Source organism: Leptonotus elevatus, chromosome 4 (genome assembly GCF_054856555.1).
Source record: "Leptonotus elevatus isolate MCC_2025b chromosome 4, RoL_Lele_1.0, whole genome shotgun sequence".
Lineage (NCBI taxonomy): Eukaryota > Metazoa > Chordata > Actinopteri > Syngnathiformes > Syngnathidae > Leptonotus > Leptonotus elevatus.
Window position 1 is genome coordinate 7,258,837 of NC_141242.1, and position 25,131 is coordinate 7,283,967.

The 25,131-nt window shown below is 39.8% G+C and overlaps 3 protein-coding genes and 1 long non-coding RNA gene across 12 annotated transcripts; 2 read left to right on the plus strand and 2 right to left on the minus strand.

Annotated features, from left to right (window-relative positions):
• Positions 1 to 5,943: 5,943 nt before the first annotated feature.
• On the minus strand, positions 5,944 to 7,764 carry LOC147175303 (uncharacterized). The gene is made up of 2 exons (XR_015094514.1): positions 7,720 to 7,764; positions 5,944 to 6,980 (listed from the first exon to the last, which is right to left on the minus strand). It is a non-coding gene; the product is annotated as an uncharacterized LOC147175303 (long non-coding RNA).
• Positions 7,765 to 7,800: 36 nt separating this feature from the next.
• snapc5 (small nuclear RNA activating complex, polypeptide 5) lies at positions 7,801 to 9,968 on the plus strand. Its single transcript, XM_086072617.1, has 4 exons — positions 7,801 to 7,936; positions 8,847 to 8,967; positions 9,051 to 9,131; positions 9,252 to 9,968. Exons 2-4 carry the CDS (start codon positions 8,878 to 8,880, stop codon positions 9,453 to 9,455), a joined length of 375 nt encoding a protein of 124 aa, XP_085928743.1. The 5' UTR covers positions 7,801 to 7,936; positions 8,847 to 8,877; the 3' UTR covers positions 9,456 to 9,968.
• A 179-nt stretch (positions 9,969 to 10,147) lies between these two features.
• lctlb (lactase-like b) lies at positions 10,148 to 18,235 on the plus strand. 9 transcript variants are annotated; one of them, XR_015094513.1, is made up of 17 exons: positions 10,148 to 10,317; positions 11,405 to 11,579; positions 11,715 to 11,875; positions 11,948 to 12,035; positions 12,251 to 12,360; positions 12,453 to 12,581; positions 12,658 to 12,753; positions 13,732 to 13,786; positions 13,854 to 14,019; positions 14,847 to 15,120; positions 15,200 to 15,326; positions 15,419 to 15,618; positions 16,977 to 17,040; positions 17,378 to 17,455; positions 17,750 to 17,794; positions 17,957 to 17,982; positions 18,061 to 18,235. XR_015094513.1 is itself a non-coding variant. In XM_086072609.1 (16 exons), exons 2-14 carry the CDS (start codon positions 11,453 to 11,455, stop codon positions 17,440 to 17,442), a joined length of 1,662 nt encoding a protein of 553 aa, XP_085928735.1. In that variant the 5' UTR covers positions 10,148 to 10,317; positions 11,405 to 11,452; the 3' UTR covers positions 17,443 to 17,455; positions 17,957 to 17,982; positions 18,061 to 18,235. The 9 variants fall into 9 exon arrangements, 8 of the variants coding, with proteins under 8 accessions (XP_085928735.1, XP_085928733.1, XP_085928730.1 ...); XM_086072609.1 differs by lacking the exon at positions 17,750 to 17,794; XM_086072607.1 differs by lacking the exon at positions 17,378 to 17,455.
• zwilch (zwilch kinetochore protein) lies at positions 18,116 to 24,946 on the minus strand. Its single transcript, XM_086072611.1, has 18 exons — positions 24,806 to 24,946; positions 24,640 to 24,682; positions 24,378 to 24,473; positions 24,142 to 24,266; positions 23,504 to 23,691; positions 23,321 to 23,400; positions 23,092 to 23,247; positions 22,940 to 23,011; positions 22,303 to 22,396; positions 22,174 to 22,226; positions 21,141 to 21,234; positions 20,978 to 21,057; positions 20,732 to 20,888; positions 20,434 to 20,462; positions 20,232 to 20,368; positions 20,038 to 20,133; positions 18,538 to 18,653; positions 18,116 to 18,457 (listed from the first exon to the last, which is right to left on the minus strand). Exons 1-18 carry the CDS (start codon positions 24,853 to 24,855, stop codon positions 18,369 to 18,371), a joined length of 1,755 nt encoding a protein of 584 aa, XP_085928737.1. The 5' UTR covers positions 24,856 to 24,946; the 3' UTR covers positions 18,116 to 18,368.
• Positions 24,947 to 25,131: the final 185 nt, after the last annotated feature.

The window sequence follows — 25,131 nt, forward strand, 5'->3', positions numbered from 1 at the left end:
TTTGACAAATAGCCGCATCAGCGTTCTTTAAAAATCTGACGGCCAATAATAGATCAATTTAAAACTGTGTTAACTTCAGGGAAGTAATTATTTAATTTTTCAGTAAACTTTATAAGAGATGCTGCTCAAGCTGGGATTTCTCTGAATTTTCTGTTTTTGTTTGAAATTAAAACTAAGATATTATTTAACATTTCAGATATTTTGAAAAACTTTATTTACTGTAGAAAACAATAGTGAGGTAAAAACTTATGTTCATTTTTTTTAAACGTTTTTGGCATCTCCCAAAAATGCAAAAATTGTAAATAAATAAATTTATTTAAAAAATTAAAAAGACGACAAAAATGGACATAAGTGTTTTTCACAGGACAGCGACGAAATGCTTCCTTTATACGGTAAAATCAAATGGCACATTGTATTGCTTTTGCCTGTGACTAGCATACAAAGCAGGCAGATTGTTGTAGTAGTCAAACGACCTTTCGTAACATTTTGAAATCAAAATCAACCTCGCAAATCAAATGACAAGGATCCAAAGTCCAATGCTTCTCAATGAGCGGAGAGCGTCATTTCACCGAAGAACACCGCCATTTTGACTTGTGACGTAAGCTCGGAATCGTCAATAAATCGGTATAAATTCCGGACCTGAGAAAAAATATACGTCTGTCTCTAATCTATACATGCATGTCAGAGCAGGAGAACCAACCTCCACTGTACAACTTGATCAAAAAAATATCTTCTGTGTGTTAATTCCCTCTTTCAGTCTGAGGTAAAAGCAGCCAAAGGGAATTATTTATCTTACCCCATTCCAAAGCATCTTTCATCACCTTATGTGGGGAGGCAACTGGGCGTTTCTAACTGGCCAATAGACAAAATGATAGATGGAATCATTATAGAAAGCCAACAGCAGAAAAATAATTTTCTCCTTTCTGGTCTGACATTACAAGCATGTTTAACTTGAAGTATCAAGGGAGGCGAAGGACCCGCCAAAGAACCAGCCTGGGGAGGGCTACAATACGAGGGAGAGGACAGGGAGCAAGAGAGAGGAAAGGAAAGTCATTAATCACGCTAGTCTTGTTCTGGTGGAGGTATTCTTGCTCGCTCGCTCCATGGAGAAAGGCCAGTGGAAGAAGAACGCTCTGTACGGGTGGTCAATTAGTTTACAAATTTCAGTTGCGATCGAGGACTTGATCTCAGCTCCGCTTCCAAACTGCCGCCCACTCTGCCTGAGCAAACCGCATCGCGCCGGGGGCCAAATCCTCATGCCGTGACCCGTGGCATTCCCCGGCCTGCAGCGTGAAGCCGGCTCATTCCATTTCAGCCCGGCCTCAATCGTTTTACTGCGGTTACATTGGATCGCCTTACATCCTGGATCTGCCAACACGTTGGGCCCAAGTTCAGTTTTCCAGGCATCTGTCTCTTTTTTTTTTTTTTTTTTTTTTTTCAAAAAGACACACACTAACTTTCCCACTTCCATGAGATCAAAACATTTTGCAAATATTTTCCATTTTTGCACAGGACAATATACCTCTGCTTGAGCTTCCTCTGAACATGGGACGCAACTATATTTTGATTGTGATAGCCGTAACTGTCACCTAGCTACACCCGCACACAGTGCTGACGAACAAAAATAATAATAATAATACTGAAACGCACCCCGGTGCCGTAATTCATCTATGATTAACACCACTATCAATCATCCCCCGATCTAGTGACAACGTGTCCACTGGGATGCAATAGGTTTCAATGTGCAGTCTCAAGTGAAAGCTCATACGTCTTAAAAGTACTTCTTACTCAATGGGTGATAACAGAACACACAAAAATAGAGCACAGATCTCTTTGAAAACCGTGTGATGTTAATTGGATCAGCACTGAATTGTAAAGGACACCATTAGATTATATTCATGCATTATTCACTGAGATATGAATGCCCCTTTCCTCACTCTGCTCAACACGGCTATTAATGGTTTCCCATTGGCAACCCCAAAAGTGATACCAGGCACTAAATATTTCTAATAGCTAGTAGTTTGCTGAGCTAATGTTACATTGCATATGGCTGATGTAAACCCCTGCTGGTCGCTCTTGGTCGAGCAGATTTGTGATCGCTATGTCATTGTAGTGTTACAAATGTGAAGATTAGGGTTTTGATTCCGATTTTTGGCTCTGTGATTCGATTCAGAATCGATTTTTGATTCAGAACGATTTGATTGACAATAATTTCTGCTTCATTTTATAGATATGCAAATAATTGTCATGATCTGCTCCAGTCTGGTTTGCAAGACAGAATGACAAATTGAGACATTAAAATGTCTTCTTCTTTTTTTATTTACATTTATAAAAAGTACATTTTCTTAATTGTAAGTTAAGTGCTACTCTATGTAGCTAGCTATCAATGTTCTCGCTTTTACAGTACATTCTGCCCTTCCTGAGCAGACTCACTACAGTTTAGCTGACAGCCTCAAAAGAGTCCAATGCTGGTATCAGTTTCACCCTGTTCCGTTCTCACTGACCATACAGAGCGGACGATTAAAGCAGTGACTTTGCTTGTTTCCCGAACGTAGCTAGCTCAGGGCTAACGCACAATGGAAAGTGCCATTGACTCGCTAATGCTAATTAGCACGCTACTCGCGGCACTTTTTTCACTCAACACAACGGCTATTAATACAAACGCTTCAGGAAGGTATATGTTCTAATGTAGCTACGACTTAACAGTGTATTAGAACGCGCGGAACCACACTGCCCCTAAGTGGCCAAATCGTGTACAGCATGAATAGCGCTCCAAATAAAGACACAAACAAGGGCAAAACAGTGTACATTTTTTTTATTTAAAATCGATTCTGAATCGTAGTAAATGAGAATTACGATTATGAGAATCGATTGGCACACCCCTAGTGAACATCCATGCTACCGTTAGCGTACACTGTTGGACTGGATGCTGCACTATTATTCTTTAAAGAGCGTGTAGACATCACGTACTGGATTTAATATGTGATCTGCTTTTACTGACGACCAATTATAACAAGTTTTACTACCCCGTGTTTTCAACGAGTATATCTACTGGACATTCAAAACATCCACCTAAACACTATCGGATTACCATTTTGTTTGTGAAGCCAAAAGAGCCTAAATTCGAGCTAATTGCTCTTCTATTTTAAAAACAATAATCATCAACATGGGATCATGAAAATTTTGACAATTACAGCCTGGTTCACACGGCAAGATTTTAAAATTGTCGGCCGACTTTCAAACCGTAGGTATCTCACATTAATGTGTGCACAACAAAATGGGGCATACATTGGACAATAAGCAACAAAATATAAATTAAATGATTTGATGATAGTGCGAACTTCAGGTTATCTCGGAACATGAGTAATGTACTCAACTCTTATACCGATATCGCTAGTATTTATGATACATAACAACCCCCCCCCCCCAAAAAACAAACAAACAAACAGATAATTTAAAGAAGACCTATACGTCCCAATATAGCATTTTTACTTAAAATTGCAATAAATGAATAAAAATTGCCTATTCTAATTTCTAGTTGCTGTTGGTAAAACAGCCACAAGAATATCGGTCTCCGTCGCAAATACTACCTTGAAAAAACCTGGTATCAGTACGCGCCCATTCCTAATAGGAATCTATTATGATTATTATTGTTATTTACGGATATGCTCTCATTCAGACAATGACAGTAAGTTGACTTCAATATTTCCCAATTAAGACAAGATAACCCTTATTAGTCCCATATTGTGGAAATTCATGATGAATTTTGGTGTTTTGGTTTTTAATTTGCATGAAATAAAATAAATATGCAACAAATATGATCAAATTGATGGTTGGTGCTAAAGTTGTATACATCGCCGGTGTCGGTACCTCCAAAATGATCACTTTTCTAGGATTGACCACTATGGATTTTTGAAAGAAATTTGAAATATGAATTTAAAAAATATGAAGGTGTCGGCCCGACGCCAGCGATGTGGTTTTTAAAATCTGTCAAATGTATATTTTTTTCAAACAAAACAATTTTATATACTGTATAGACGTCGGCCTCATAATTCTGAGGTTTAGGGTTCAAATCTCCGTTTGCATCTGTCCGGGCAACAATCTGCGCCTAAGCACGGCGTGTTATTCTCCATCCATATGTGTATCATGTCTCTCATACGTGATGATGAGAGTGAACACAATCTCGATAACACTGCGTGCGTGCAGATATGCACGACTATACTGTATGTGTGTGGGAGTTCGGAAACGGATATGTAAAGGCTGAGGTAGTTCCTTGGAAACAAAGGCCCCCGAATCACATGAGTCTTTCCTTTCACAGGCGCCCGAGGCTCCCGTCCACCTCACTGGAACGCTTGAGAGAGAACATCCTGGAGCTGCCACCCCCTCGTTTCCCTTCACCTGACCTAAAGCACATCGCGGCAATCAATAACGCGCTCGTTTGTGAAACAGCAGCAATTCCTACGACAGTGCTGTCATAATGGGAGCTTTGGTTTAGAAACTGAAATGTAGTCAAGTTGTAAAAAAAAAAACAAAAAAAAACATGACCTTTCTAACCTTTCATTACTTTATTGCAGCATGGTCTCTCAAGATATCATCTTTCACTCTGGATAATCAACTTCCCTCACTTTTCATCCCTCCACTTTTGCAATGCTCTTACGCTTGGTTTTACTGGCCCGACTGCGCTGTTCAAAGGTCAACCCCCCTTCTCTTGTATGTGCCCCCGCCTCCTTTCCTCCTCTCCTTTTGGGAGGCCCCTTATCCAACACGCCCAGCGCGGCCGGCATTCCACAGACTGTGGGAGCACCTTCAAACGCTCCACAAGCATAGCAGACGGCCGCTCGCAGCCACATGTGGGGCCGACCGAGCCGTGGCCTCAGCTGCCATTAAGCCACGCTGGCGGCTTTGATTGGGGAAGGAACTATGGGAGCGGCGGGCGGCGCAGTATGTGTGATGACAAGGAGAAAGCAACTGCGTCCGGGGTGATAACTGCGTCGCATTAGCCACTTCCAAGCCGCCACAGCGATACGCGGGGTTCCACAGCGGGGCCTCTCGTGCGGGTGCTGGAGAGGCCGGCAGCTGCGGTGGCCGCGCCGGCTTCTCAGAGCACTTCTTCCCCTGACCTGCGCAAATCCTTCGGGTCGCTACGACACTGACACGCAGCTCCGGTTTCAGTCTCCCAAGCAAGGCCGAGCGCGATCGTGCGCGGGCCTGTGCATAAATGCACGAGTAACTCGCCATCTCTAATAAATGGTCGGTACATTCATAAACGTCACGTATAAATGACAGGATTTATTTTCACAACAAATGCAGTATAGTGGAACCTGTAGAGCAATGTACAGAAGTCCCTTGCGTGTGGCAGGGATTATGTTCCAGAATTCACCGTGATTGTTGAAAATCTGCAAAACCATATATTTTTTGTATTATTTATAAGTATTTGAAAATATTTACACATAACAATACAAAATAAGCATGTAATATTGAGGTGTTATTTATCTCCTCTTGGGGTTGCCATCCTCACATTCTACAATGTTGTATCTGTGACTTTGAATGTGTGTGACTTTAAAAGACAGGGGCTGCGCTCGAATGTGCACCTATATAGTGCCCTACTGAGGGGTCACGCCATTTTGTAGTGAAAATGTAGGGCACTCAAAATTACCCACAATGCACTCTGAAAAGTAGTGAACATCGATTTTCACTCAACCGGGTTGATATATCACTTTTTTTTTACTTAATTACAATCGGTCCAACTAGTCACCAAATGATCTACTAGGTTTCCATCCTCCATTCTCGTTGTTGGCATACCGATGAATCAAAAATAAAGAATAAACCTGCTGTTTTATATCATTCTTTTAACATTTACCATCAAAAATAGGAGCACCTTTACTATAGTTCCTTTTAAACAGGCATTAAACAAAACATTGAACAGGAAACACATAGTCTTAGTCATAGTATAGCAGTTTTATTTTATTTTATTCAGGTTACCTGAGTTTACATATTATACTCGCTGTCATTCTTTACGTCATCTGAAACTACGCTATGCAAAATGAGACAACTACACATGAGCAAATACGGTCAAGCTGTATGCCCTCAAAAAAAGGTGTGAGCAAAACCTGTGTGGTGCGACCAACTGAAAAAGTTGGTAGCGCCAGTGCTACCAGTACAAAAGTTAGTGTACAGCCCTGAATATTTTTTGCTTGCACTATTTTGCACTAGATAGAGAGTGCTAACTTTTAATTTTGATTTGAGATTTGCACAATAGATGTTGTTATCCAAAGTAAATTTATTCTGTCATTGTTTTTTTAACCCGTATAGCTTCTATAAAGGACTATGTAAACCCGTAAGCAAATTATTTATAAAAAAAACAACAAAAACAAACTTAATTCTATACCGTGATATATACCGTTACTGTAAAGGGATGCAGTTTATACCGTGATATGAATTGTTACTGCAGTAGAGTCTGTCAAGTGTATAAATAAAAAGACAAAAGACAAGTCTTAAATGATGAAGCAGAGTCACATGACAGATGTAGCTTACAGATCTTAACGTAACATTTGGAAGATATTGGCAAAATTCTAACGTTTGACTTTTGAAACTGTCCCCCTACGCCCAAAAAAATAATACTTGTACTTCTATGCAATATTGTGAGTAACTTGGATGCTACTGGGTAAACGTAGACGAAAATTGACAGACGATATCACGAGAATCTTCTTAAGCCTGTGTGCCAAATGATTGGAAGGCTTGCCGCAGCTTCTGCTTCCAGCACTTCTGTGATTATTAATGCTCACATCTGGATAGATTTAGCCAAGGAATCCTATAAAGAACCTAATAGGCTTCGCTCCTCTAACATTTTTTGGCGACTGATTAAGAGGCGTTTCAGATCTTGTTCACATCAATGAGCACCATCTGTGATGTATTACCTTTTCACTTGTTCTCCTTCAATATAATGGAGAATGACGACTGATGAAGATTCGCATGCAGGCCTGTGAAGGAGGGGAAGAGTCGGAGGACAGTTATATTCCTCAAAAATGTAATACAATTAACATATTGACATTGCATTCACGCCGTAGCTTCTGAGGCCTAGTTGGCATGACCCTTGTGCATTATGAGTAAACTTAAAATGATGAACTACTGCACATTTGTTACAAATTAGCTTTCCCAATGTCGTAATGTTACCACTTGACACTTCGGTTTGAGAAACACGTGGACATGCATTGAACGTCAAGTCCAGCTGCACAAGAACTACAATTATGGGTAAACTTGCACTATTACTGTGTTACTCTTTACTACTGTTGAGCTTTTCGCTCAAATTTTAATTGTGTTTCAATTGCAACAAATGTCGGCTCAAGATTTCTTAAACAGTGAAAAGGGTAAGAAAAGTTGAAAGACTCAACTGTAACAAGACCCTTCTCGAAAGACTTGCCATTTTGTACTATGTACTAATTACCGTTGTTAACCACGGGATGTCGCCAAACAACAAGCCGAGCTGGCGTTGCATTTATTATATTTTAAATGTCGTACATTCGTTAGTTACTTGATAATATATAGTTTCTAGCACACACAAAAAAAATGAGCCAAACAAAACTATTAAAAGGGTAACGAATGTAAAGAAATGCGAAATGTCAGCTTTCACTCGTAAATCAACCTGTTTTGTGACTGGTAAATAAGCGTATTTTCTCAAAATAAATCTGATATCGAAAATAAAAGATGTAAGCAAATTACCTCCTGCATCATTTGGTGTTCACGAAAAGTCCTACGACGTCTCGGAAAGCAAATATGCGGAAGTGACGCGTAATACAGGAAGTAAACAGGAAGCGACGTTTTGCTATTGTCGGCTGGTTAATAGATCGCTATTTTCAAAACAGACGACTTGCCAGTGTTTTCTCCCGTCACCTCGTCCTCCGTTAATATGCAGCTGTAAACACGACTGTCAACAGAGGTAATGTTGATATTCCTGTTTGGGGAATATGTGGCGAATACGCTGTTATTTTGCGTGCCTCATTTACTCGGAATTAAGAACAGAATGTTGCCGTTTAAAACATATTTTGTGTAACGACTATTCTACTTGACACCGTTTAAGTCGTGTTTGAAAATTAAATCAATGGCGCATAAAGCTATACAACGCATTTGTGATTACACAATTCGCAAAATGTTTGGAAAACAATAGCGTCTTTTGTATTTGTTATGTACAGCAATCATCTTCACAACTGTTCATTCATACTGCAATTCTGTATTTACTTTAAAACATCACATGGCACTACTGTGCAACTGCATTCTGTATACCGGTACATTTACATTGTATACATTGTGTCAGAAAAGTTCCAGGACTGGTGTCATGGATAACAAATTTCAAATCCGAACTGCAGGGTTTTTATCATGAAATCCAACCACATACTTCTCTGCTACGCGTTTATGCATCGCAATGGCCATCTTGATGTTGTCCACGTCTTCAAAACGAGTTATGTTTGACCCCCTTGAGCTTGGCAAAGAGGACACACAAATAAAAAAAAAAAGCTATGTCGGGTGAGTAGGGAGGTTGTTGCGCCAGCATTTTCCTCGACCAGGCGCTGTCAGATGCTCAGGGCATTGAGAGCAGTCACGTTGTCATGTTGAAGCAGCCACAGGTTGTCCTACCATAATTCTTGCCTCTTCTCGCGTAATAAACAAAGCCACCTTCTTTGCAACACCAGTCCTGGAACTTTTCTGACACACCTTGTGTATTTACATGCCTTACATGCACTATACCGTATACTGTTTTGCTATTTCACCAACGCTTACTTTACTCGTGATCTGCATTCACGTGCAATGACAATAAAGTTGAATCTAATCTCATCTAAATTCAATTTCAGTTTGTGGAATGCTGGTGTAAAACCAGTAAAAATGCACAGCCGTCTTCAAGAGTTAAAAAAGGAAGAGGAGACTCTCCTCAAAATCAAAGTTATGCTCCAAGACCAGCTAAACAGGTTAAAGGTGAGCATGAGATTTAAGCAGTGTTTTATTTGTGGTACCAGTGGTTTATATTAGAAATTTTGTATTTTCAATCTGTGTTTTAGTTTGAAGAAGGTGCCTTGAAATCAATCATAAGAGCTCAAACTGAGGAAGCACTACCTGAATGCCCATCTCCAGAAACTGAGGTATCACACCTAACCAGAAAGTGTCAATTCTCCAGATGCAGTGCGGAATCTAATGACATGCACGAGTTGCATCGAAGATACATGAAAATTATACAAAACCCTCAATTCTTATTTCTTCAGGATGTCAACCTTGATGACGAAAACAAGATTAACTGCACCAAACTTCTGCTGAACACCGCTGTTGATTATGAAATGGAGGAGGAAGAGGAAGAAGACGAGGACGAAGATGAGGAGGAGGAAGAGGAGAATGAAGATGACAACAATGAGTTTGGGTTTGTGCCTGATGGGGATTATGAAGAGCAAGAAGATGATGACGATTACTGAGCTGCTGAATGTGACCTCAGTATTTTATCAATCCAACACAACGTGATAGAGATGTGTTTATTTGTCCACCGGTGTCGTATTTTCATTTGAGATGGTTAATTTATTGTCACTGAGTTTTGTGGTTTGTTGGATTCATGTGTGATGCTCATAGTATCCTGTCCATTACCTAGTGAAAGACATTAGGATTTCAGTCAGTTTTTCAGATGTTAGAAATGTCACACTGAAATAGCTAGTGATGTTTAGGTGCTTATTTTCTATCAATTTGACTATTAGGTGATACTGTTCAGCTAAAAACCACAAATCAAAAGTTGAAATGTGCCTGTTAGCATTAAATGGTATGGCTGGGCCATATATTAAAAAAAAAAAAATACCATAAGCACAAAATAAACATTTATGTATGTGTTTTTATGTTCTGGAAGACAATTTTTATTCACATTTGTTACTGATCTGCATTATACATCGGTGACAATTATGATAGTAAATGATTTTCCTATTAAATAATGTGTAAAACCATCCATGTTCAATTTGTCTATGTAAATCCTACAACCAATGGTAATGTTTTAATTCTTGCTGTACCCGAGGCCAATGGGTTATGCAGTGTAAACACTTTCTGCCAACAAACAATTCAGCATTTTCTAACAGCTACAACAATGCAAGCGAGCCTCACAATAGGAGCAGCTTTGAAACCCATAGCGGGGCCAGCGCTGCACAGGCGTGCACTGCTACAGGCGGCAGGCCACAATAGAGGGGCTTTCCTCTATACATCGGAACAGTTTTACACTTAGCGGGCTGAAGTCACAGGAAGAAGAAAAAAAACATTTGGACTGAGCTCACACCTCCTACAAATGACCTCCTCGTAAAGGTAATTGGATTGGGATTTGTCACATTTAAAAGCGTGCGAATAAGCATTTTTTTAAGCTTTATTTGAGATGGATGTCACTTTTTTTTTCTTAGTAAACAAGAGCTTTAAAAAAAAATATTTTAAATGTAAATATATATCAAGGAATATGGGTCATTAAATGATACATTTGTCCGATGATGCCCATTTTATGAATGATCATGTAGTGTGATCATAAAGATATAAACAATTTGGCGCTTACATTTTTAATGCATTTAAAGACAGGAGTATTTATTCAGATTTGCAGTCTCAACTATGTAAAAAAGTAGTTATACGTGGACATCATGTGGCATGACCTGAAAAAATATTTTGTCCAACAAATACATATTTTCATTATAATTTTACTTGCGTGGCTAGCTAGCTTGTTTTGTTTAGATGGCTAATTGTTAGCCTCATAACTTTGATTTAAGTTGAAAATATAATGTGATGTGACCAACCATCATCAGGCTTTCCATGATAGATGTATGTCCTAAATTGTAGATAATAGTAAATAATAATAAAGAATAAATATTGTATGTTTATATCATATATGAACTGTGCTGGGTCTGGTAAAATCCTTATCCATCAATAACCCTTGTAAAGTGTAGCAAGGAAATTATAATAATAATCCAGCGCATTGTGGTGCACTTGTGTCACTATAAATGTGAAAAGTATGTTCTAAAATATTAACATCTGTTACTTTTTTATATTATTTATTTTATTGACCAAAAATGTCTATATGAATCCACATTAGCATCAAATTATCTAAACATTTAAAAAAAATATTAATATTTGTGAGGTTGCGAGATGAGTCCTAAATGTCACGTTTGTGTGCATAATATTTTGCTTACAGACGTGAAATCATAGTTGTGTGAGTTATGTCAGCCTCAGCGAGATGAGTTCACAGCCCATCGAGTTTGAATGGGGGAGTGCGTTTTGGGGATGACGGACCCCTCAGTGTCCGTCACATGCTTCTATGATATTCTATAACCAATTCATTTGATTGTCTTCGATGTGTGAATTGTTGGAAATGTTGTTGAAATTACATATTGCAAATGCATGATGTGGACAGAAGTGGAGGAGAACCAGACCCCGAGTACGCTGCAAGCTGAAGAATATCATGTGGTCCGGCTGTGCACTCGGTGTGTGCCATGTGCTTATGTTGGTGCTGCGTGTGTCTGCGACTGAGGACTTCGACTGGACAAAGAACGACCACGGCTCCTTCTATTATGGCACTTTTCCAGCTGGTATGACCAACCGCTACGTATCAACAATATTTTCACACTTCGCAGTGATTAGGCATTGATTGGAGATCCCACAGTGGGGCTCATTTAAAACCATTAACCTTGCCGGCGAATAATCCCTACCGATGTATCGATCAGGATTTTCGTGGGGTGCCGGCAGTTCAGCCTATCAAACAGAAGGAGCCTGGGATAAGGATGGAAAAGGCCTGAGCATCTGGGATGTGTTCAGTCACAAGAGGGGCAAAATTCAACAAAATGACACCGGGGATTCCTCTTGTGAGGGTTACTACAAAGTCAAGGTAGGAGGATCCCGAGATTAGGGCAAGACTCGTTTCGCATACAAATAGCTGATTGGTTCTTATGTTGGACAGGATGACGTGGCACTGATGAGAGAGCTCAAGCTCAACCACTATCGCTTTTCCATCTCTTGGCCTCGCCTCATTCCCACAGGCATCAAGTGTGAGCAACTTAAGTGAACTGCTTGATGATGTTTTGGTTACCTCATTTACTCTCTCTGCTCGAATTTGAAACTGGTGGCGCATCAGGTCACACTCGCCAACTGTAAAGCTGACCTGAAAAGAATGGGAGGAAAAAAAGAACACTTTGATTGTGCAAGTGAACTTTATGAAGGTCATGTGACTCATGTATTTTTTTCCCCTAAACTCAATTCACAGCTGATCATATCAATGAAAGAGGAATTCAGTACTATGGCGATCTGATCGATCACCTGCTGGGCAGCAAGATTACTCCTATTGTGACTTTGTATCACTGGGATCTCCCTCAGGTCGGCGAACATAGATTAAAAAACGACCCCCCCCCCCCCCCCCCCCAAAAAAAATCTTCTTCATTGTGTCCTTTCATTTTGGTTTTTTTTAGGTCTTGCAAGAGCGTTATGGCGGATGGCAGAATATTAGCATGGTCAACCATTTTAATGACTTTGCCAACCTGTGCTTTGAGAAATTTGGCAACCGAGTCAAATATTGGATTACATTCAGCAATCCATGGGTATGCTTTCTTTGCACTCAGTCCTATTTTACATTTCAACTGTATAAGGCCTGACACGCTAATATTTCATGTGTAGTCTGTAGCGGTGGAAGGCTATGAAACAGGTGAGCACGCTCCTGGATTGAGGACGAGAGGAACCGGAGCATACCGGGCTGCTCATCACATTATCAAGGTAGGATCAGTGATGAGCAATGCACGGGCCTTCAGTTGGGACTTATACAATAGCACCGCTATCATGGCGCAGTTACCGTACAAACCGTCAATATTATGAAAAAAATATCCAATATAACAGCTGTTACAAGTTTTGCTCTGGCAAACTAATAATAAGATGGAAAAATGCTGGCATCATCAATGGCCGGCGCTCCGGCCCTGTGAGGACGAATAAAAACATTGGCCAGGATGACTCGGGCCGGTTAGATCGACTTAGTAGTACATAGAAGCTGAAATCTGATTGGATGGGGAGGAAAAATCTATTTACATACATGGACTCAGCCAAGAGAAACACCGGTACTGCAAAATGATGAGAAAAGACTACAGAATTTAGCTTGTGGCTAGTATTAATTTTAACAGCCATTTTTAATTAGTCAATGTTTTGTTTGTCTTTATTTTAGTCCAAGAAAACATATTATTATTTGTCTTTATTTGTCTGGTTTTGGTCAACAATAACTGCCGACGTTTTAGTCAGGACAACCATTTTACCCTTTTACATTGAAAATGTCCATCTGATCTAAAACTATTTCAGATCAAATTATATTTTCTTTCATCTCGTTGGAAAAACAACTTCACGCACAATCATAGTATATCAGCAAGTGGCTACTATGGCTGTAGCTAGTTAAGCTTGCATTAGTTAGTGTTCGGGTTAATGTTATTGTTGAAATCATATAATTTCAGTCTCGTCTTCATTAGTCAACGAAAATGCATACTATTAGTCCCCGTTGTTGTTTATTAATGGCAGCTTTAGTCTAGTCTAGTTTTCATTCAGAGAAAAATGTTAGTTGACGAAAATATTTTTGTTCAGTGTTTGTTAACGAAATTAACACTAGTTTGTAACTGTAGGTCAGAGCTTCTGATAGGCCATCAAAGAAGGTCTTACTAGGTAGGACGTTATAATAAATCATCTCAATCATAAACTCATTTTTTCCCCTCACAGGCTCACGCTAAAGTTTGGCACACGTATGATACGCAGTGGAGGCCAAAACAAAATGGTAAAGGATCACTCTATTGATCACCTCCCAGAATCCGCTTTTTGAGCGCTGCCTTCTTCATCTGCAGGTCTCGTGGGCATCTCCCTGACAGGAGACTGGGGAGAGCCCGTCGACATCAGCAACCAGAAGGACATCGAAGCAGCCGAGAGATATGTCCAGTTCTCCCTCGGCTGGTTTGCAACGCCCGTCTTTCACGGAGACTACCCTCAAGTGATGAAAGACTTTATTGGCAAGTTCAATGCCAAGTACAACCTACTACACCCCCCCCCCCCCCACACTCTCCCTCCCCCCAGCCTAGGCTATTTTAATAACTAAAACTACAATTTACCCAAGGCTATTTTAATAACTAAAACTACAATTCAACAAACGTTTTCGTTACCGAAATAAAATAAAAACGAAAATGCTTTAAAAACATAAAAAAAACAAAAACTGAAACTACATTTCACATTTCCAAAAGCTACCTAAAACTAACTATAATTAGAGTGAAAATGGCCTTAATTTCCGTCTTTGGTAAGTACTTTAACACATGAGCCTTTGGGGCTAATTTTGAATGTGATTTAGGTATATTTATTCTGATGAGGACGTTTGAAAGTGTGTCGCACAGAAGTGATGTCATCTTGCAGTAGCCAATATAAAAACACCTTCACGTGACGTCGCTCCGAGGTGATAATTTTGCGTGTTTGACTTGCTCGCCTCGCTCGCCTTGCCTGCTTTTTCATTAAATTCTGCCAAAACGCAACGCTAGGTAAGAAGTGCGTTGCATTTTTATTTTATTTACTATGGTATTTAGTAAATCTTCCACACAAGTAATACACGAATACTAAAACAAACTAAAACTAAACTGTTTTGAAATAACTGAAACTAATACAAACTAACAGAGCTGCCCTTAAAACAACTAACTACATTTAAAAAAACAAAACTCAGAACGAAATAAAAACGAACTATAATGAAAATTCCCAAACTATAATAACCCTGGTTTTACCAAACCTACATCCTCATCTATCTCTCTTTGTGTCAGTCCTGCCTGTATGTTAACAGAGAGGGATTTGTGCACAGGTAGGAAGAGTGTCCAGCAGGGTCTCGGGGCATCCCGCCTGCCTACATTCTCCCCCCAGGAGAAGAGCTACATCAAGGGTACTTGCGACTTCCTGGGCATCAGTCACTTCACTACGCGCTACATCACCCAAAAGAATAACCCGTCGGGCCGCGGCACCAGCAGCTTCTTCATGGACCGTGATTTGGCCGAACTGGTTGACCCCCAGTGGCCTGACCCCGGCTCAGAGTGGCTCTACTCTGTGCCGTGGGGGTTCAGACGCATGCTCAATTTTGTCAAGGTGTCTGATGGTGAACTTGTCAGCTTATATAGACCAAAAAAGAATACTGATTTGATTTGTTCTTTTTTTTTTTTTTTAGACTCAGTATGGAAATCCAATGATTTATGTGACTGAGAATGGAGTCTCTGAGAAGATGCAATGCACGGAGCTATGCGACGACTGGAGGATACAATACTTTAAAGACTATATCAATGAGATGCTAAAAGGTGAACACGCTAAAGCTCCTCCATATTTTTTTCTCTTGGCATTATGCGCATGGCATAAATTGAATTTCGTTCTCATCGTGCTCTCATCTCAGCCCTCAGGGACGGCGTGAATCTCAAAGGTTATACCGCATGGTCCCTGCTGGACAAGTTTGAGTGGGATGAAGGCTTCAGTGAGAGGTTTGGCCTGTATTACGTGGACTTCAGGAACAAGAACAAGCCTCGCTATCCTAAAGCTTCCGTTCAGTTTTACAAACGCGTCATCAGCGCCAATGGATTTCCCAATCAGAGAGAGGTATGAGGCACTCACAATGATAAAATGAGAATCTGTTGTTGGACAGTTTTTGAGATGTAATCGGTAGACAATGGAGAAGACAAAAAAAAAGAGAGAAAGAAGTGGTGTTGTATATGTGGTATTATTATCATAGTTAATCGTCGGGCCAAAATCTTGTACTCCAAATTCATCACTTTTCAGGAGACCCTAAAAACGGCACATTTGCCCAACCATTATTAAGATGGCATCATCAAAGAGAGGAAGTCATTTTCAACACTTAAGATTGGTCAATAATTGGTTCAAATGACACGCACACGTGGGAACTGACCAAAAGTATAGATTTTTTAAACAATTAGCCAAATTGCGACATATGAGGTTGCGGCCTTAGGTCTTTTCACATTCATGTTCATAATTGTTAAGGATAGGCGAGTACCGATACCAGGTATCAGTATCCGGCTGATACTGAGCCTTATTTGTGGCAGTTTTACAATCTGCAACAAGAACTTGGAATGGAAAGATGACATTAATTAACATAATTTTAACTCATTTGCTCCCAAAAACGTATAAATACGTTCTATTTTAAATATTACCATGCTCCCAAAGACGTATTTATGTGTTGTTGTTTTTATTTATGTTTTAGCATACAGAAGGCTTTGATGCAGCCTCTGAACTGCAGAGAATGCACGAAGCAATGGTAGTTATGACAAAAACGGCCAGCAGGTGGCAGCACAGTATAAGTGAGCAACCAGGGCCCTGTTGCAAATAAGCTGATTTCCCCACAGTTTTAAACAGATTTGTGAATAATGATGAAACTTAGCTATGTTCTAATGCTAATGCTTTCCTGATGAAAGAAGAGACTCTATTCTTTCTTTTGGTAAATTCCATGTTTATAGACCAATATAACAAAATCTGTCAAAATCCAGTAAAACAGCCGGGAGCGAAGGGGGTTGCTTCAGTGAAAATGGCTGCGAGTGAATGAGTTAAGGAAAAATGCTATACTGAGATACATAGCCTTGTTATTTAAAAGTATCTGTCATACAAGTGGTATTTGTGACGATTCAAGTGTTGAGTACTCGTACTGGTCTAAAAAAAAAGTGGTATAGAACATCCCAAATTGTTATAGTTTTGTTCAAAGAAAATTTGTCAAATTAGTAATAAGTGGTTCTACTGCCTCATATTAAGGCACACAAGGTCAATTTTTAACCCCTCAAGTAACCAAATATGATCCCTTGGCCTCTTTAACACCCATTCAAAAAAGAATACTAAAAATAACATTTTTAATTTTTATAAGCACCTTCTGACTGTCTACATCTGAAGAACGCAGAAAGAATGAATCGCAGTGTTGATCCTACTGGAAAACGTATTGTACAATTCCACAGGTTGAGAACTGGAGGAGGAAGGCTGTGGAGACGTGCTCATCAAGTAACCAGCTCCTTGCTGCAGGTCAGTCTGCTTTAAAAAACAAAACCCCCATCACTAACAACTAGCTGGGGTAAACAAATAAAGATTCTGACCTAAAATGGAAAACTTCAGACTACTATTATTTGGAAATTACAACCAGAGTTTACAAATGTGACACCGAATGAACCAATGATTGGCACTCAGTCGTGTAGACCTCTGCCAAGGCCAAACATTAGACAACTGCTACCAGCACTGCGTTCCTAATACACTTACCCATTTAACAAATTACCTTGGCAGAGAGATTAAGTCAATTCAAGTAGTACAAATGCTAAACCTAGCAAAAGAAATCTGAGAAATCTTCTTTGTTTGCTCCCCCCAGCTAGAAGAAAAGCAACGGAACATGCAGAAAAGCCAAGGGTTTGGCCTGTGCATGATGAAGTTTAGAACTTGATTGAGGGTACAAGTCTTCACTTCAAATTGTGTCCTTTTGTGGTCTTGCGCTTCGCCATTTTACTAACAGTTCACTTGCATGAAGTGTGTCGCCTAACTGATTAAATGTTTAGTCACATTTATGAGTTTACATTTTTTTTAAAAGATGATGGCTGTAGAAAAGCGGGAGGGGATTTTGGAATTGCCTGGTCATGGTGCCAAAGCTGTTTGTTGCAATTGTTCCTACTTAAGATGCATGCAGTTCTCAAAGGGTTATCAATTATTGTTCATCAACTCTGAGTTATTTCTCTTTTTTTAATAGAGGATCAGCGGAGTACTGCTGCCAATATTCTAAGACTTATACATGGTAAGACACCACCTGTGCTCAAAAGAGATCAAATAAGGACAATAAATAACATTAAGTATTTTGGGAAAACCCTTTGAGTGCTGCAACATGCTATATTTTTTTTGGCATCGTCTAACCCAACGTATGCTTGTAAGTTTCTAAAATAGTGTGTGTTCTTTCCAGACCCGCTGACCAGCCACATGGAGATGGTAACTGAGATTGTTGTTCCGACTGTGTGCACGCTCTCCATTTTACTGAGTGCCATCTTCCTCATGTTCCTGCTACAGAGGCGGAACTAAATGGTGCAACAATCACAACCCGCAATACACAACCACTCAGAGGAGAAGTGAATCAGATATTTAATGGATTGTGTGTTAAAATAAATACGTTATTTTTTTGATTGAATTTCAATTTGATGTGGAAACGGTGAATCTTCTCATTAAAACATTGCTGTGAAATACCCGCACTGTTTTGTTTTTGCTTCAAAGTTGAAAGAGTTGCAAGGGACTAAAATCGTTCCTGTGTGACGTTTGTGGTGCTACCTAACCTGACAAAAATGAGAATACAAAGAATTCCATTTCTGTCTTGTGTAAATTCAGGCAAAATTGACATGTCTGCAGCACACCAAGGTGGAGAAGTAGAGAGGCTCGATGTTGTCATCGGCTGCTGTTATATTTGGGCAAGCTAAAAGGGAAGGACGAAAAATGATGTTACATACATTAAAGGTATTTCCACTTGGATGTGTTGGAGTGGACAAAACTCACCAGCTTCAAAGATCATGTGATCAACGAGTGGTCTGTCGCTGACTTGGAAGGATGTCTTCACTTTGTGAGGCCCTTGCCCACTGGAAACTTCCACTCCCCACACGGCTGGATGCTCACTGTAGTAAACATAAACAAAAACTGAGGATGGACACAACAATAGGGACAACAGCACAGTCTAATGCAATGATTCCCAACCTCTGTGCCGTTTTATTTTTTTATTATTATTTTATTACACTTAATTGGCCGAAATTTTTTTATTACCTCATTTGCTCCCAAAAACGTATAAAAACGTTCTATTTTAAAGATTGCCATGGTCCCCAAAATGTATTCATAAGTTTTTAATGTTTTTTTTTATTTATACTAGAGCATACAAAAAAAGGCTTTGATGCAGCCTCTGACCTGAAAAGGTCGCTTAAAGCAATGGTAGTTATTACAAAAAACGGCCAGCAGGCGGCGGCAGAGTATAAGAGATCAACCAGGGCCATGTTGCAAAAAAAAGCTATTTTCCCCAGTGTTTTAAACAGATTTGTGAATAATGATGAAACTTAGCTATAATCTAATGTTAATTGCTACAAAGCGGAAACACAAAGAAACATACTTTTTTCCTGATGAAAGAAGAAACTAATCCTTCTTTCAGTAGGTTCCATGTTTTTATAGCAGTAGAACACAAAATTCCGCGGGCCTTGCAAAATCAGTCAAAATCCAATAAAACAGCCGGGAGTGAAGGGAGTTGCTTCAGTGAAAATGGCTATTGTGCATTAGTTATTTTATGAAAAATAATGTAGTGTTGGCTATGTAAAGTGAAAGGCAGAACAATTAAATGCTCTTCCGCTAAATGGCAGAAGGTATAATTGAAAGCTTCGAGTTCAACTAACTAGCCCACATTTCACAATAAGTACAAATGTATACAGGGTGACACAAAAAAAAAAGGGAACTTTTTAACAATCCAATAAAACCAAGAGTGATGGAAGAAAAATATTTTATTCATAGTAATTGAAACTTTAAAACATCCCATTTAAGAAACAATGATGGAATTTTCTTTAAAAAAAATAAAAATAAAAACGTCCTGCACATGTCATCTTCCTGCACAAATCCGTTGAAATTCCTCATTGACCGCCACAACATCTCAGCTGGGATTCCATCATTGTTTGATTGTAAATGGCATGTTTTAAGGTTTCAATTACTATGAATAAAATATTGTTCTTCCATCTCTTGGTTTTATTGGATTGTTAAAAAGTTCCCGTTTTTTGTGTCACCCTGTATTAATTTAAGACGAAATCCTCATTCATTCTTTATTGATACTTTTGTGACTTTTTGTTTACCAGTGTTCCGTGAGATTTTTCGGTTCAAATGAGACTAAATATGCACAAAAAAATAAATCTATTCTCCCTTACTATAAAGCTACTAAGAAATAGATGACAATTTAAATCAAAATAAAAGTGAAACCATTTGGACATACAGTAATAGAGTAGCTTTTGTTCAGATAGATGTCTTCCTTACTTCTGGTAGAAATGAGTGATCAACGCCGGTTTGATTTGCAGTTTGAACTCATGTGTCTCATCATAGGGGGATGTATTGTAGTGCTGTAAACACAACCTATACGAATGGAGAAGAGAACGCCATAGTCAAATTTTAGTGAAGGTTTAAAAATAATAATAATAATAGAACTAATGCAATGGGAAAACTTAACTTACTGTGTAAGGAGGAAGAGTCTGTCATATGGCAAATCTATGAATGTACTGCAGGTCACAACTACTTCCATGAGATGGTGCAGTTTCCTCAGTCTGATCACCTGCTCCTGTAGATCCGCCTCGGTGTTCAGGTAATAACTCTGTGTGGAGTCAAAAATAGTCAGTATCTGCTCCACAGCATCTGGTAAAATGTCTTCAAGCTTACCAAGTTTTTTGGAGTTGTCAATTCTTGACCTGAGGGAAAAAAAAGAGGGAGTATCATAAAAGGCAATGTGTTTGCTGCGCAACTCCAACACACACAACCTTTCAATATGTATCAATAACTACAAGTATTTTTAATGGCTGACGCCGGTCTTTTTCTGATGAACTAATTTAGACTGAATGAGCACCTCCGTGGGTTGCCGCTGAGTAGCGCACTCCACTCGGCCTAAACAAACCACTTAATCAAATATGCGCATCCCTTGGGCACAAAATCCTCATCCAGAGTGTTGCTGAGCGTTTACCAACGAGGTAGTTGAAGTAATCTTTCCTCATCTTGTCCAGGCCCATTTCTAACAACATTTGGACGGGCTTGAGGCCTGTAAGCGACACATGCTCCATCTTCTGGTGGTACGACTGCAGGATGAGCTTGCTGAGGGAGCTGCTATTGTCTCTGTGAATCTGGTGGGAGCACAAAAAGTATCAATAACACGGCAGTCAATGACGCAGCCTGTCATTTCTCTCTGTTTGCCAGTTGAGAGAAGCCTTACCCATGGCTTGATGTCGCCATAAGTCAGCGCCTCGATGGCCAATTTCAGGCAGTCTCCAATGTCTTGATAGCACGCAACACCTGAAATATGTTTATTTATTGCCACCCGAGTTGCATTCCAACCACCTGCATCCTCGTTTTCCCTAATGACGGAACTGACTCACTCTTTCTCATACGAACCCACAGCTGCTCCACAAAATCCAAATCGCCTCGTTCCAAGAAAGCGTTAAAAAGCGGATGGGCGATTACAGGATCTGTCTTTAGAAACAAATATGTTAGATCAGATGGGACATCATTGACCACCATTCCACTCAGTGAAATTGTGCTAAGATCTTAAAACCCGCGACAACGGCAAAGAGGATACACAATACGATATTACAGGTATAACACAGTGCCAAATGACTGTAAGATGTTGTCTTAAGCGATGTCTTAGTGCAAGGATATCCATCCATCTTCTACTACTTATCCAGTTCAGGGTTGTTGGGGAGGGTGGGGGGTGGTACGGGTAGTTGGGTTGTGGTGGGTGGAGCAGGGGCTCCTGGGTTTACTTTCCGGCCGGTGGCCCCCGCGGTGCCCGGGGGTTGTGCCCTGGCGCTGCCGCGACCTGAGGGGCCCCGGGGGGTTGTGCTTGCCCTGTCCTGGCCGGGGGTCGTCGGCTAACCTCTTTGGTGGAGATTTTCATGCATGCCAGATCCACCACACCAGCATCTACCGAAATTCAAACACAATCTGCTCTCTCCCTCTGGTCGCTGAAGCGGTGGAGGCTGGTGTCACATCTCACTGCATCATCTATCCTTCCGTCTTTCCTTTGGTCTCTTGAAGTCTCCCTAATTTGTTGGAATTTAGATGCTTCTGGGTTTGGTGAAAAATTCTGGTTTGTAACCCCGTGGGTGGTAGGTGGTGTCTGGTCGATGCTGGATTTCACTTTTCTTTGATCCTTCCTCTGGTCTCCTGACAACTTCACGACTTTAGCGGGATTCTGAAGTATTCGGTTTAGGTGAAGGGTAATAGGTTTCAGGTGAATTAATGAGCACAAACTGACACGCACACACATATGCACACGCGCACATAAAAAAAAGAAGAAAAAAACAAGAGAGAGCAATAATGATGACATGTTGAATCGGTAAGATTACTGAATGAACAATACTGAGCCCTCAAAAAAGAAAGAAAAGAAAATATGCCTATGCATTACTGTACCTCTGTTGGTTTGGAACCCTGCTCCAGTTGTGACTTTATGGGGTTATGTAGCTCTTAAAAATAAAAAAAATACACAGGATTATAATAGGTAAACCTGTAAAACTTGTAAAAAGAAGTACCAGTAAATACCTTCAAGGTATTCCTTGACCAAATCCACTGCTGACTTGCTTTCCAAAGGATCTATCCACTCCATCTCACCAGTTCTTAAACCATCAGCAAGAATCTGAAAGAACAAAAAGCAGGAAGAGTCTATAATTGTGTGGTGACAGAGTTACACAGTTTTCAACCTTTTCTTTTTTCTTGATTTGTTTGAGGGTAAGACTAAAATGATGCCCGCTGATGCACTTGGGCCTCTGGCATGAGTCACAACTTGAGCTCCCCAGTGACGTAGTCGAGCGACCATCAGCTGTCACATTATGTCCCCACCAATATGTGGAAGTCGGCTTATGTGCTTATTTTATGACTCCAGTCAACAGTAAATCTTCATTTTTTAAGCTAAGCCTCCTGACGTGATTCTACGTCATTGCATTCATGGTGGATGCAGACACTCCTAGCTCCAGTGAGTGAGAGTAAAATCTCAATGGATAGTGCATAATTGCTTTTTTATGTAATCAGTCCCATTTGGCAGGATTGTTAAAAACTCTGTGGTGTGTCAAATTCATCCATTCCTAATCGCTTATCCTCAACTACAAAACTTTTTATTATTTTTTACAGGTGTGTAGTGTACAAATTCTCTATTATCACATTACTGGAGAAATATGCATACCTGAAGAAACTGCAGCTCCCTGAACATCTCAAACATGGGGCTCCTCATGTCTCCACTGGCAACTTTGATATTCTGCAACATTTGAAATGGTTCGTCACAGTGTGTGTTTGAGTTTGAGAGCCGGGTGACATTTGAGTGTGAATTTAGCTTACTAGTGTCGCAGTAGAGGACAGCGGGGGTGTCTCCAGGACACTGTCGACGTGGCTCCACTTGAAATCCACTGTCACGCTGCTTTGTGATTCAATTGTTGTGTTTTCAACCACAGTGGAGCCAAACATGACGAACTGGGCACTTCCTTTAATTGCCATCTAGAGGCAATCACAGGAGGAGTCACATCCCGTAATAGAAAACTCAAAGTGGAATGAGAGAATGTTGGTTTACCGTGGATGGCTGGTGCCTTTTCTTGTGCTCTTGTTTTAGCTTGTCTAAAGTTAAGAGTGCACTTTTGTTCACAACAGGGCCTAGATGTTACGTTGGGGAAAAAAAAAAGAAAGAAAAGAAAGTCACAAATCATGGGTTCATTTTGTTTTGAGATGATTTACTGTAAATATTTCGGCCATATACCTGTGCATGTAACAGAGTACAATTTGACACCAGTCACTTTACTGGCCACGCAGACACCTTCAGCTCCAAACCAGGTTGTACAAGCAGGATCCGACATGTCACATCGTACCCACAAAGGTCGTAGGGCAGGATCATCCACAGCATTAACGTTGACATTTTGAGATAATGTGTACAAAGACAGCAGCTGCCTTTGAAATAAAAACAGAACAGAAGATTAAAAATATATATATTTCGGCTTATGGCACTACATCCCACAAGCAACCCCAAGCACCACATGAGTAGCCTGGAGAGTGTTGACGTGTTCTAAAAATAGCTCACTAGGTTTGTCATAAGAATGGTATAGAACAGATAATTTGGAAATGTAAATACATGCAGAGATTTGTGTAAATAAAGTGATACAGATTGGATTCCTAACTTGTTCAATTAGTGTTCATAATTACATTATGATCGGTGTCTTCACATGAATATTTGAGTACATTTGTTGTTTCAGAAATGTGACCCTTTCCATTAATCAGTACCCAAGAAGTAGCATTCCGTTTCAAAAAGGTTGGTGACCCTCACAATAGACTATTTGGCTAGATAAAATATTGTGTTATCAATCGCTTAATTTGGGGTGTTATTTTTTTTTTTGGAATCACCTTGCTTTTCTGATGGTGAGAGGCTGTGGTGCCAGTCCAGGGTGAAGGGCAGTCAACACATCGTCGTCTGAGCAGTTTGATGTCTCAAGCGTCGACTCATCATCAGAGTTGTTTGGTTTAGGAACCTATGAGAGAACAGAAATAAAGAACATAATTAAAAAAAAAAAAGCTTATGTTTCAGTTATGTTATGTATGGGCATACAACAAAGATTTTTCTTAAATTGAGAAGTTCTCACAGCTTTTTCACAAATGAAGACTTCCTGGTTCTCGTAGTCCAATAAATTCAGAACTGCGATACTGTCTCCATCCTTTTTCAATATTTGGATCTCATCCTGAAAACAAAAGAAAAATGTTAGAAGAATAGAACAGAACAGAGTTGTATTGCCATTTGCAGAGATTAAACACAACTGTACGTGCCCCTGACTTACAGTAACAAGTAAGCAAAGTGTATTAAACAGACGGTGTAGAAATCTCACTGTCGTCAGAAAATTTTATTACCTCATACGTGCACAAAGGATCGTTTTTATTTTCTTGAAGATCCCTATGAACAGAAAACCACGAACAACATTCATCAGTGTACTTCACAGCTAACGGCTATCAAAAGAAGGCTTTGCCATTTAATCATCCCAATAGCGAAAACCATGCAACGAAACGTACAACTCACCTGAGCGTATTAAAAAACTGTTTCACACTTGATAAAATCTTGGTGGCCATAAAAACGCAGTTTGTTGTCACTTCAACTTGTCTGCTGCTGTTTTGATTTTGACTATCGCGCGCTCTGCTAAAAATGACGTCATGAGGTCAGAGTTCGAAACAAATAGTAATAGTTTCAAATAAATTCTAAAGTAAGGAAATATATTATGAAGAAATATAGACGGTAAATCTGGGTTATTTTGTGGTGATTATTGACATTAAGTAACTACATTAAATAATATCGTCATGTTCGGAAAGCACTTCCGTTTATACGTCCACGTTCGACAACAGGGCGTA